The sequence below is a fragment of the Mus caroli genome, chromosome 17 (genome assembly GCF_900094665.2).
Source record: "Mus caroli chromosome 17, CAROLI_EIJ_v1.1, whole genome shotgun sequence".
Taxonomy (NCBI): domain Eukaryota; kingdom Metazoa; phylum Chordata; class Mammalia; order Rodentia; family Muridae; genus Mus; species Mus caroli.
Window position 1 is genome coordinate 34,473,457 of NC_034586.1, and position 13,775 is coordinate 34,487,231.

Below are 13,775 nucleotides of genomic sequence, written 5' to 3' on the forward strand. Positions count from 1 at the left end.
CCTCCCTCCCTCCCTCCCTCCCTTCTTTCTTTCTTTCTTTCTTTCTTTCTTTCTTTCTTTCTTTCTTTCCTTCTTTCCTTCTTTCCTTCTTTCTTTCTCTCTTTCTTGGAAATTTTACTAGTGTCTGTCACTCCAAAAGGGTTGTTATTGCTGAATGTTTTAACACAAATGTTCATTACTTTACTAGAAACTGCATAAGAAGGGGTATGTACTCTGAAAAGAGTTATCACCAGAATAGGCAATGAAAGTCAGAACAATAAACAGATTATACTTAGGTTTCATAGCTGATCTTGAACCAAAGGCCCCAGAGTCCTCAAGATGGGAGAAACATCATTTTGTAATTGAATCTAAAGGTGTCATGTAAATTAAGGTTTGAACAAATACAGATTGACAGACAGAAATAGGGTTAGGAAGACACATACAGGTTGTGTGTCTATAAATACTAGACTTATGAAGCCTGTCTTGGGAAAACTGTCAAGGCTGTAACCCTAGTGGAGAAATATTCATGGTTTCAGTTATTTTATGTATCTGCTTTACCATGTGAGAGCTTGCTGATGGACTAGAACAAAGGAGAGAAGTTCTCAGAGCACAGTATTCTTGGTGTGAGACAAGGTGTCAAAACCTATGAGCCTCAGGGCCTTAGTTTGCTCTCTGAGTGTGAAACAGACACTGACACAGGAGTAGAACTGTCACCCTGTAGCTCCCTCTGTCACTAGGCTCTAGATTGCTGATATCATAAGGCCTTTTCATGAAGAAACAGTCATCCACAGGAAGTTTCTCATGAAAAACATCTGAGTGGGTAACTAGGGTTTTTCTTAGACTTACTAACAACGTCCTTGCACGAGATTTTATACTTCAACTCTGATTTAGAGCCTCCCTAGGTTTCTTTATTCTATTCTTTTTCCTTATCAGTCTTTTTTGTTTAGTTAACCAGTGTGGTAAATTAACTGAGGCCTTAAAATGTTCATCTCCATTTTCCTTCCTTTCTTTCATCTGCTTCCATTCACATGCATGTTAATATATCACAATTTTTCTCTATAGTACATACATTTCTTCTAATGTTCAATTACTGATTCTCTTAATATTTACTTGGGTATCTAAAAGATGCCTCCAGTTGCATATGGCCTCAACTGAACCATGATCCACCCTAGCTATATTCTGTTTACTGCTGTCTTTGTTTCAGTGATAAACTCCACAGACCATTTGTTAAACTAGGAGTACAGGACACAGATTATGGCTTCAAATGGACTGAAATGTGGCTCTCAATATTGCCATTTTTTAATCAGTATCATTTCAAGGAAATTATTTAACCCCTGTAACTTTTCTAACATGAAGGAGATGCCCTGAGAATTTTCCCATGGCTCATATAAAAAGAATATAACATATGTCTGTTATCATCTAAACTTGTATTCCTTGCTCATTTTGAATTTTAGAGATGGCATTCCCTAATGTCACCCAGCTCCTCTGTGTCTTTCCAACCAGTTCTCTAGTGTGAAGTTCCATGACCCCTTTCTGAATGACTGAAAGAGCAAATCCAATGGGTTCATTTCATCTGCTTCTTCTCCCCACCCACACCCTGATTTCATTGTCTGCACCCTTGCCTTATTTTGACAAATATTTAATGTTTTATTTTGGGAACACTTGTCTATCCCAGAACACAGACATCTCATGACCTTGTATTTTTTCCTATTGTTCTTATATCTTAATGATTTCATCTTCCCCCCAAGCAGTCTCTTGCCTTTGCTCCCTGAAGTGCAGCATCTTTGCCTACATTAAGGTCTCATGCTTCCCCTACACCTGGCTTCTTTTCATGTGTCCTTCTTTTTATGTGAAGAGATTTCTACTTTTAGCTTTCCTGATCTACTCAACTCATGAGGCTCAAATAAATTTTTTTTTCTGTGAAGTTTTTCTTAGCTGGTATCCAAACTAGGCCATCTTTATTGTTTTTCTTTACAGCAGTCATGATGATTATTAGACTTTATGAAATTATTTTTTGCAAGATAACCTTCAGTATATCCTTCTGGGTCATAGTTAAATTCTCTCTTGTCATTTGTAGTTAACATGCCCATATGTAGCAGGCAGAGAGTTATGAAAATATGCTTGTTAAATAAAATGAACAAAAAACAGGAGACTGCAGATTTGTCTTAATTCTTTTCACAGAAACCCAAATTTAAAAAAAAAAAACGAACTTAAAAACCGAGGCAGATATAAGAAGTGGATACAATGTGGATCTGAGAATAGAATTCGGAGTTTCTTCTTAGTTGAATGGATGCTGTTCTACAAAATTCATTTATTCTGGTGATGAGAGATATTACATTATAAAAATGAAAATCTTTTTCCAATTTTCCTTTCCCACCACTGAAAATCTTCACAGTAGTTCATGAGAAGTGAAGGGATATGTTAAAAATACAGACAAATTGCTTTGCAAACTTGTAATTAAAATGTATAAAACAGTGTATAATTCAGGGAAATCAATGAAATACATAATTTGAATAAATACAGAATATTTTTCATTTAAATTACATTAAAAAGGAAAATATTTTATTTAACTCAACTTTTTTATTTGTGTAATAAATAGCACACACATATATGGTGTAATTTTGTAATTAAACTGTTATGTAGTAATTAAAATATTTTAACTAATTGACTTAGCCTAGGCTCTGGAAGAATATCTTTTAGTAACACAGACATAAATTTTTAAATAATGTTCAGCTTGGGTAAGAAATGCAAAAACATACCAGCATTTATTTTTTTAAATATATGTTCAAGTAGAATATTAAATGTTTGGTAACAATTAGGTTTAATTATTGATCCTGTGAGGGTGAGCAAAGTACATTAATAGTTACAGAAACAAACTACAAAAGTTTATGATGGTATAGTTAAAATATCCAACTGCATGAACTTTCATTGCCTTAAAAACAAGAAAAATATTTTAAAACAGCATTCTGCTGTCAGTAGGTAAAATAAATTACAACTTCAGCCACCAAATATATGTACGTTCTCTTGTGATAGAAGTTGCCCTTTTATCTGCCATGTTACTTCTGACAGATTTATCTTGCTGAGACCGTGACTCATTCTAGAATATGGGAGAGATAATGCCATGCATCCCACTTGATTCGTGTAATGAATAGCCTAGTGTGGTAGCTCATGCCTCTAATTCCAAAGCTTGGGAGCCATAGGCTGGCAAGTCTCTGTGAATGCAAAGCCAGCCTGGTCTCTAGAGTGAGTCTTGGGGCCAGCCAGGAATACAGGATGAGACCTTGTCTCAAAAACAAAACAAACAGTAACAAAAACAAACAACAAACAAACAAAAGTAGCTGAGATACTATGTTGAATGTTCTTCAAAATGATCAGAAAAATCCCTAATAGTACTTTCAATGGTTCATCAGAAAGGGAATCTTGAATCAGTCAATGGGTCCTGAATGTCCCTTATTGGTATTGTCTTGCTTAAAAACTGCCCAATACTGCTGTCTTGACACAGGTTAGAATCATTTGGGAAAAAGGTGAAGAGGAAATCTTAATTTGGAAAATAATCACACCAGATTGTGAGAAATTTCATAAAACATTTTTTCAATCAGTTACTAGTTACTGTTGTTGTAAGGCCCAGCTCACTATAGGTGGTGTCACCTCTGGGCAGGTTCTGTGTTGTAAAAGAAAGCAAGCTGAACAAGTCCTCTGGAGGAAGCCAGTAAGAAACAATTCTTCATGATTTCTACCTCATTTCCTATCTCCAGGTTCATGCCTAGAGTTCTGGATTGCTCTCAGTGATGGACTATAATCTAAAATAAGCTCTTTCCTCACCAAGTTGGTTTTGGTTATGGTGTTTATGACAGCAATAAAAACCTAACTAAAACAGGCATCAATCCTTGAAAAATTTATAAAAGTACACATGAAAAGATCCCAAACTCATGGAGTCTAATGTAATATGCTCAGTATTGAAATTTACGAGTCCTAAGTAAATGAAACAATTTTATTCATTAATAAAGATGGGAAACATGAAAAGTTTGCTAAATTTTTAAATAACTTCTAATAGCAAACAATGATGTTCCATAGATCAGAAATATGGATAACAATGGGAAAATAATCTATATGTTTTACTATTTATTTATTTAATTACTTGTTTGTTTATTAACATGTATTTTTGTGGCATGCACATATATATATAGGCGGGTTTCATTTATACTTATTGTAACAAGTACAAAAACAAATATGGATGCTCAAATATCTATGTGATATATGGACTTGAATCTTTCTGAAAGCAAATTAATTTTAACAAGAAAAAGGAAGAGGTATGTGTTGAATGTTCATCTCCAAAGATGGAAAGGGGGAACAGAGATCACTGTACAGTAGTATCTGAAGCCCAGGCATTCTATCAATTATGGTCAACTATTCTATCTACAATACATCATGTCTACATCTCACCAAGAAAATGCAGAAGAGCATGACCTAACCATTATCAAAAGAGAGGCCTTAGAAGATAGAATCCCACTGTGATCTTTCTCAGTTTAAAATGGTAGTATTGTAGATCCACAGGGACTTGATTCCTGGGAGCAACAATGACAGTATGCACGTATATCTTGAGAGACAGGGATGGGTTGTGTTTTGCAAAGAAGTGCTTCATTTGTGGTTCAGTATCCAATGTAGTTGGTGGTGACATTATTGGTACTAGCACTTGCTTTCTTGTTTTGCAGACTATTATCAATGCACCTGTTTGTCAAATCCACAAAGGGAAACCAGCTGACATCATGGAAGGAAAGAATCAAACAACTCCATCTGAATTCATCATCTTGGGGTTCGACCACCTGAATGAATTGCAGTATTTACTCTTCACCATCTTCTTTCTGACCTACATATGCACTTTAGGAGGCAATGTTTTTATCATTGTGGTGACCATAGCTGATTCCCACCTACACACACCCATGTATTATTTCCTAGGAAATCTTGCCCTTATTGACATCTGCTACACTACTACTAATGTCCCCCAGATGATGGTGCATCTCCTGTCAGAGAAGAAAATCATTTCCTATGGAGGCTGTGTGACCCAGCTCTTCGCATTCATTTTCTTTGTTGGCTCGGAGTGTCTCCTCCTGGCAGCAATGGCATATGACCGATATATTGCTATCTGCAAGCCCTTAAGGTACTCATTTATTATGAACAAGGCCCTGTGCAGCTGGTTGGCAGCCTCATGCTGGACGGGTGGGTTTCTCAACTCAGTGTTGCACACAGTTCTGACCTTCCACCTGCCCTTTTGTGGTAACAATCAGATCAATTATTTCTTCTGTGACATACCTCCCTTGCTCATCTTGTCTTGTGGTGATACTGCCCTCAATGAACTGGCTTTGCTGTCCATTGGGATTCTCATAGGCTGGACTCCTTTCTTGTGCATCATCCTTTCCTACCTTTACATCATCTCCACCATCCTGAGGATCCGTTCCTCTGAGGGGAGGCACAAAGCCTTTTCCACCTGTGCCTCCCACCTGCTCATTGTTATTCTCTATTATGGCAGTGCTATCTTCACGTATGTGAGGCCCATCTCATCTTACTCTCTAGAGAAAGATAGATTGATCTCAGTGCTGTATAGTGTTGTCACACCCATGCTGAATCCTGTAATTTATACGCTAAGGAACAAGGACATCAAAGAGGCTGTGAAGGCCATAGGGAGAAAGTGGCAGCCACCAGTTTTCTCTTCTGATATATAACCTCTTTTATGTGTGATCAACAATCTTACATTAGAAAGTTATCTTTTCTAACACTCAGTTGTTGCTGATTATATTTGACTTAAAATCTGTTTGTTATATTTGGCAACAGAATGAAGGGTTGGCACACTGAACCCTAATTGTACATATCTGATATGTTAGTCTCTAATGGAGTTACTTATTATAGTTCTGTCCTTTTTATTCATCTTCTCCATTTTGGAATCCTCATCTAAAGTTGGTTCATCGCTCATGCTGTATTTGCTTGTTGTAGCCTTCTCAGCTTTGAGTCTGCCTTTTCCAGCCTTGAAAAGGCTGAACAGTTTCCCCTGCCTTGAGCAGGCTAAGCAGACCTTGAACATTTGCCATGACATGTTTTATCAACCTGGGCTGAGACATCTGTCTTGGTTGCCATTGCGGGTTCCCATGAGAACTTTGATGTTTTAGCTGCTTGTGCTGACCTTGCTGTTACAACATACTTCATCTGAAGAAGGAGATGGGTTTTGTGAGTTTTTCCTTTATATATGCAAAGCTTATTATTAAACTTTGAGCCTTGATCAGAACTTTGTCTTGGCTTCTTGCTCCTCTCACACACTTACCTTATTTCTAGCCCCCTTTCAGTTAAACTTAGTTTGCCTGTGGCTGCTGGGCAGCTACAGGTGGTAGCACCGAACGAGGGTACTTGAAACTGGGGGTGGAGTGGCACACTACTGAGAAGTGCTGTCTTGGGTGGAGCTCCACAGAAAACAGAAGAAAAGTAAAAGTATCCAAGAAGCATGGTAAGCAACATACAGAATTAGTGCTAGTGCTAGCCATAAATTTTATATTTTGAAACTGTTGCTGTAAAAAGGTGCATTCAGAGGGATACAGGCTAGGCTGAAGAGGTGTTGGCTAGACATCAACTTCACCTAGATGTGGCAGCATAATGGGCCAGGGAAATTATAAACATGAATTTGTTCACAGCCAAGAGCTGTTTCAGGTGAGAAGTATAAGATTTAAAATAAGATAAAATAAAATAAAATAAAATAAAATAAAATAAATGAGGAAAAAAGAAAAAAACAACCACACCACAAAAAAAACCCAGATATTAGAAAAATTCTTAGCTCAAGTATATTTATATTGCCCTTATCCCAGAAGTAGGAATGTTAAATATATAAATGGTAGAATTAGACAAGTTGAGGAGGAATTGGGGAAATTACAAAAGCAGGGCTCTGGGGAATAACTATCAGTAGCAACCACTGTGCCTCCTCTCCCTTCTCTGGCAGAATTCCCAAAAGAAGGAGATAAATAGGTTTCGGAAATGGAGTTGTCCTCTTCCTGGGACATTTTAGCAAAAGAGAACGAAAATGGATATCAGCTATTTCAGAGCTATCCTATGGAGATATTCTTCATTCTGGTTAGAATATCTGGGTTCCTTTGAGACATCAAATTCTCTTCCCTCACTGTCTATTGTCTGTCCTTGGTACACCAATCTGTCCATATGTCTATCAATATATGTTTGTTTTTGTTTTGTTATTCAAATGATTGTTCTGTATTTCATTTTGAAAAAATGAAATGGTTAAAACTTTATCTGCTGGCTGTCCATCCTTTGATTTAGTTTAACATGTTCAAAAGGCAGTCTCAATTTGCACGGCAGAAACTGAGAAGTTACACTGCACTGTGGCCGGGAGTCCAGAACAGCTGGAAAAGCCCTGCTAGAGGCTGATTATCTACACAAGCAGCTCTTAAAGTGGCCAACAGATTTTTGCTTGTAACAAAAAGTTAGCTTAAAATTGGTAACTCAAAGTTTGAGTTATTCTTGGCATGAACCAATCGAGGAAAACAGTTCCTTAAAGATACTTCTAAATTGGGATAATATTTTATGTAATTATTATTCTAGAAACTAGACTTATAAAGGATAGAATTTAAAACAATGTCTCTTTAATGAGGTATTAAAAGCTGCACTGTCATACATTCATATATAAGAACTGGCAGCCAAACTTTGTAACGTGAAAATAATGCTCATGGTATTGATTTTGAAAGAGAATCTTTGTTGAAAACTAAGTTTTGTTTTTCAAAATTATGGGCATGCTCTAATGTTGCAAAAGAAACTTAAAAATATAGTTAAATTGCCAATGTTCCATTAGCTGCAGTTTACAATTCAATCACAAGCTCAATATTTTAACTCATCCATATTTGTAATTAAGAAAAAAATATCAACCAAGTGGAGACATTCATAAAAGATATTATAAAATAGCAGTAGATTTGAAAGATTGTTTCTTTACTATTTCTTTGTATCCTCAGGATTGTGAAAGATTTGCTTTCAGTGTTCTTTCTATTCATTTTAAAGAGCCAATGAAAAGGTATCAATGAATAATTATTTCTCAAGGCATGGCTAACAGTCCTACAGTATGTTAAAAATTTGTGGCACAAGCCATTCAGCGCATAAGACAGCAATGGCCAATAATATACATTATACATTATGTGGATGCTATCTTATTAGCAGGAAAAGGTCCTCAGGACTTGCTTCTGTGTTATAGAGATTTACAACAGGCATTAGCTATTAAAGGATCACAAATAGCTCCAGAAAAAGTGCAATCTCAAGATCCTTATAGTTATTTAGATTTTAGACTTACAAATCAAGCTGTTTTTCCTCAGAAAATAATTATTCATAGGGACAATTTAAAAACTTTAAATGATTTTCAAAAGATGTTAGGTGATATTACTTGGCTTCATTATTATTTAAAGCTTACTAGAGGAGAATTGAAACCCTTATTTGATATTCTTAGGGAGAGTTCTGATTCTACCTCTTCTTAGGTTTTAACTTTAGAGGGATTGTTGGCCTTACAACAAGTAGAAAGAGCTACTGAAAAACACATTTTTACTTATATAGATTATTCTTTGCCTTTACATTTGTTTATTTTTAATATGAGTCATACACCTACAGGATTATTAAGGCAAAAAGCTCCTCTTATGTGGATATACTCAAGGATATCTCCTCAACATAGTATATTACCATATTATGAAGCAGTGGCTCATATGATGGTGCTTGGAAGAAAGCAGCCACTGATTTGTTTTGACAAAGAACTATATATCATTAGTCAGCTTTTTAATGTGGATCAAATAATTGTTTAAAGCAGCATAGTACAGATTGGTTGCTTGCTCAAATAGGATTTGAAGTCTTTATAGATAATCATTATCCTCAAGATAGGATGATGATAAAATATTTAAATGTACATAAGGTTATATTTCCTCATATAACATCTTTATAACCTCTACATAATTCTCTTTTAATATTTACTGATGGCTCCTCTAAAGGACACACAGGATATCTTATAAATAATCAACAGGTAGTCATAGAGACTCCTGGGCTTTCTGCTTAGCTTGCAGAACTCACAGCAGTACTAAATGTTTTTCAGTCTATAAATGATGACTTTAATCTTTTTACTGATAGTCTATATATGGTTCAGTCAGTTCCTTTGTTGGAAATTTGTGCTACATTTCATTTCAATACACCAGCTGGATCTCTGTTTTCACAATTGGAAAACATCATGCTTGCTCAAAAAATTCTTTTTTATATTGGTCGTATAAGACCTCATTCTGATCTTCCCAGACCTTTAGCTGCAGGCAATGATTGTATTGACGGAGCTTTAATAGGAGAAGCTTTGGTTTCTGATCCTATTGTTTTGGCTAAACATGATCATAATAAATTCCATCTTTCTAGTTGTACCTTAAGGCTCTGACATAAGATCGCTAAGGAACAAGCTAGAATGATTGTAAAATAATGTCCTGTCTTACATTGTCTCCAGTTCTTTGTTTAGGGATTAATTCACAGGCCTTATGCCCAATCATATTTGGCAAATGGATATAACTAATTATTCAGAATTTGGAAAATTGAAATATACACATGTTTGTAGTGACACTTGTTTAGGACTCAATTTTTGCTTCTCTACATACAGGAGAAGCTTCAGAAATGTAATTGATATTGTGTACAGTTTTTTACTGCTATGGGATTGCCTAAAATCATCAAGACAGATAATGGCTCTGCTTATACTGGAAACAACTTTATACAATTTTGTAAGGGATTTGGAATTGAACATAAAACTGGAATTCCTTATAATCCATGCGACAGGGAACTGTTGAACGTGTGCACTGCACTCTGAAAAATTGGCTTTTGAAAACAAAAAAGGGGGAATCATATCCCCACACACCACAAAAAATTAAAATTTCTGTGCCAAGGAACTCTCTGAGTGTGGGGAAGAGGGCATGCTTGTATTTTTTCTGCAGGATGCTGAAGGGGCATGCTAGCTACCAGAGTGGTTAATGAGACATGCTGATGCCGGGACAAAGAATGATGCTGGGTAGTGAGTTTGTAGAATGTCCTGACAATGATGATAGAGAAGCTGTATTGGGCCTACATCCCTGATACACCCTTTATTACATCTAACAGTATGGAAAGGCCTAGAATTTTTGGTAATGGTAAACAACACTAAGTTGATGGAAATGCCTGCTAGAGGAAATTTCACTATCAATAGAGAAATTAATTACTAAAGATTTAGAACTAAAGTCTCCATATGCTTTCATGGGAGGTGCAGCTACAGGCATTTCTGCCCTAGTTTTGCAAGGAAAAAAATATGAGCTTCTTAGAACAGCAATAGCTACAGATAAAGAAAAAACAGAAACTTCTATTTCTTATTTGCAAGAACTCTAACTTCTTTGTCTGAGGTAGTTTTTCATAACAGGAAGGAACTTGATCTTTTATTCCTTCAACAGGGAGGACTGTGTGCAAAGAATGTTGTTTTTTACATCTATCATTGAGGAATAGTAAAGGAATCTATGGATAAATTTTGAGAATGACTGGCAAAAAGGAAAAGAGAAGGAGAACAAAATTAGGGATGGTTTGAATCCTGTTTTTCCACTTTTTTATGGCCTACAACTTTAATTTCTACATTGCTTGGGCCATTAATTATAATTTTGTTGCTTTTAATTTTTGGACCTTATATTTTAAACAGGTTGCTTGCTTTCATAAAAGATCGTTTTCAGCAAGCTCAGCTATGGCAGTTATTCATTGTTATGGAGAGATGCATTAAATGTATATGCAGCATGCAGCTTTGATATGTCCTTCATGGCTTTGGTCTGTATAGGAAGAGCATGCTATAGAAGGCCGGTTAGTCAGAGACAGGTAAGAGTGTTGTTGAGCTCTTGTTGGCCTAAGACAGAGACAAATACCAAAAAGCTGTGTTTGTTTTTCAGGACAGATAAGAAGGAATAATATAGACACCAACCTAAGACAGACAGGGTCACCTGGCTACTCTATACCCTAGATGGGATTATGGAAAACAAGTAAATCTTGTACCCCTATCCAACAACTGGTACTGATCATCTTAAAAAAAAAAAAAAAAGAGGAATTGTAGCCTTCTCAGCTTTGAGTAGGCCTTTCCCAGCCTTGAGAAAAACTGAGCAGGTTTCCCAGCCTTGAGCAGGTTAAGCAGAGCTTGAACATTCATCATGATAAGTCTTATCAACCTCGACAGAGACATTTGTCTTGGCTGCAGTTGCAGGTTTCCATGGGAACTTTGATGTTTTGGCTGCCTGTGCTGACCTTGCTGCTACAACATAATTTATCTGAAGAAGGAGATGGGTTTTTTGAGCTCTTTTCCTTTATATATGCAAAGCTTATTATTAATCTTTGAGCCTTGATCAGAACTTTGTCTTGGCTTTATGCGCCTCTCTTCCCCTTTACCTTATTTCTAGCCTCCCTTTCAGGTAAACCCAGTTTGCCTGTGGCTGATGCATGACTACAGTTTGATAGACTTCATGAATTATTATTTGCCATGAAAGTCTGTCCACTGAGCCAAGCAAATGCCATCTGTGACATTCAGCTGTACACCTTGTAAAATATCATCCTATCTGGGATTGTTTATGTTTACACTCTCTCATGGAGGAGTGCAAGGGCCACAAGACCCTACTTGAGTATCCAGGTGCTCCTTGCCACCTGCTGTATGCAACCTGAACTAAGGGAGGGATTAGAGTATATAGGCCAGAATACTAGGGGAGAAGTCTTCATCAATGGGGCTATGGGCATGTATTAGTCAGGGTTCTTTATAGTCACAGAACTTATGGATTGTCTCTATATTATTAAGGGAATTTATTGTAATGACTTAGAGTCTGTAGTCCAACTAGCCCAACAATGGACAGCTGTGAATGGGAAGTCCAAAAGCCTAGTTGCTTGGTCCATGAGGCCAGCTATTTCATCTCATATGCTGGATAAACTGGAATCCAGAAGAGGTAGGTTCCAACAGATGTGCTGTCAAGTAAGTGCAAGCAGGTAAAGAAGAGTAAGCCTTCCTTCTACCAATGCCTCCACAAGGTGTAGCCTAGATTAAATGTGTGTACCCCCACACCTGGATCTGGAACTTGCTTTTTCCCAGGCTGACATTAAACTCTTGCCTCAGTCTCCTGGGATTAAAGGCGTGTACCACATTTGTTGGACCTAAGCTTTTCATGGCCACTATTGCCATGGGCCAGCCAGCGTGAGGTCTTCATGAAGCAGTGAAGGGTGAAGAGCATTAGTGGAGGGTAAGACTTTTTCTTAGGAGATATGGGGGTAAGACTTTGTCTTACAAAGCTTACTTATCTAAGTCTAAGTTACTTTGCTACTGTATTTGACCTGCCTTCTCTGCTCCTGTGAGGCCCAAAACTGCAATCTCTGGCCTTGTAAAACAGCAGGTGAGCCTTTTCTGTTTTGTCCAGGTGCTTCTTGCTCTTCCATCTAGGGGGAAGTTTGTAGCAGTAAACTTCTATTGAACCAGAAGAGATAATGTTAGCAGAAGGAAAAGCATTTATATAAGCAAATATTTATAAACTTACATAAATTCATAAACATATTAACACAAGCATATTTATACATTCCATTCAAACCAGTTGGGTCCAACTTGCATACGTTCTCACAACTGCATACTTAAACACACACATCCATACTTACATATGCATTTGGAGCAAAATGCCAAGCACTGGTGCAGAAATAACTCACCTCATTCTGGATGAAAAATGGACTCCAATATTTATTGCATAGAGAAAGAAAAACCTTCTACCCTTTTAATGCTAAATGAATTAAACCCAAGTTTGTAAGGGCAAAGCTTTGCTCCGTTAATAAGACTAATCCTGCTTTGTTGTTAAGAAAAGATCTGTTCTGTCCCATGGAAAGGAGAAGCCTGTCTGCCTTTTCTGCTCTCTTTGCAGCTTTCCCCCCCCCACTTTTCCTTAGCATTTTGTACATTGTTGGTTAGACAGCCTTCATCAGCATAAAGTATTTTTGTTTGAGGACTTTCTCATCTTTCATACACTTGAATGCCAGCACTAAAACTTCTGCCTGTGTAGGTAAGGATCCCCTCTCCTGTTTTTTAAACTTAGCTTTTACATCAGGGTAACTCTTGAAAAAGAAGTAGGTCATCAGAAGTTGTATACCTTCTGGCTTTTTGGGGTCCTGATTGGTATGCTGTAATAAAGCCTTTGTGAGCTATTCTAAAAATTGAGATGATTTTCTTTTTGTTTAAATTAGATTTTTCCTTATATACATTTCAAATGCTATTTCAGAAGTTACATATACCCTCCCCCCGCCCTGCTCCCTACCCACCCACTCCTGCTTCTTGGCCTGGCATTACCCTGTAGAGGGGCATATAAAGTTTGCAATACCAAGGGGCCTCTCTTCCCATTGATGGCCGACTAGGCCATCTTCTGCTACATATATAGCAAGAGACATGAGCTCTGGGGGTACTGGTTAGTTCATGTTGTTGTTCTACCTATAGGGTTGCAAACCCCTTCAGCTCCTTGTGTGCTTTTTCTAGCTTCTCCATTGGGGGCCTTGTGTTCCATCTTATAGATGACTGTGAGCATCCACTTCTGTATTTGGCAGGCACTGGCATAGCCTCATATTAGACAGTTATAACAGGTTCCTTCAGCAAAATCTTGCTGGCATATGCAATAGTGTCTGGGTTTGGTGGGTGATTATGGGATGGGTCCCCAGGTGGGGTAGTCTCTGGATAGTCCATCCTTTCCTCTTACCTCCAAAATGTGTCTCTTTAACTCCTTTCCTGGGTATTT

General features: G+C 37.2%; 1 protein-coding gene across 1 annotated transcript in view; it reads left to right on the plus strand.

Moving 5' to 3' along the window:
• The window catches only part of LOC110284382 (olfactory receptor 5V1-like), a 6,979-nt gene extending 1,213 nt beyond the window's left edge, over positions 1-5,766 (plus strand). Inside the window, exon 2 of the mRNA XM_021150123.1 lies at positions 4,692-5,766. Coding sequence (XP_021005782.1) covers positions 4,746-5,699 — 954 coding nt within the window. The 5' untranslated portion in view covers positions 4,692-4,745 and the 3' untranslated portion in view covers positions 5,700-5,766. The remainder of the gene's footprint in view (positions 1-4,691) is intronic.
• Positions 5,767-13,775: the final 8,009 nt, after the last annotated feature.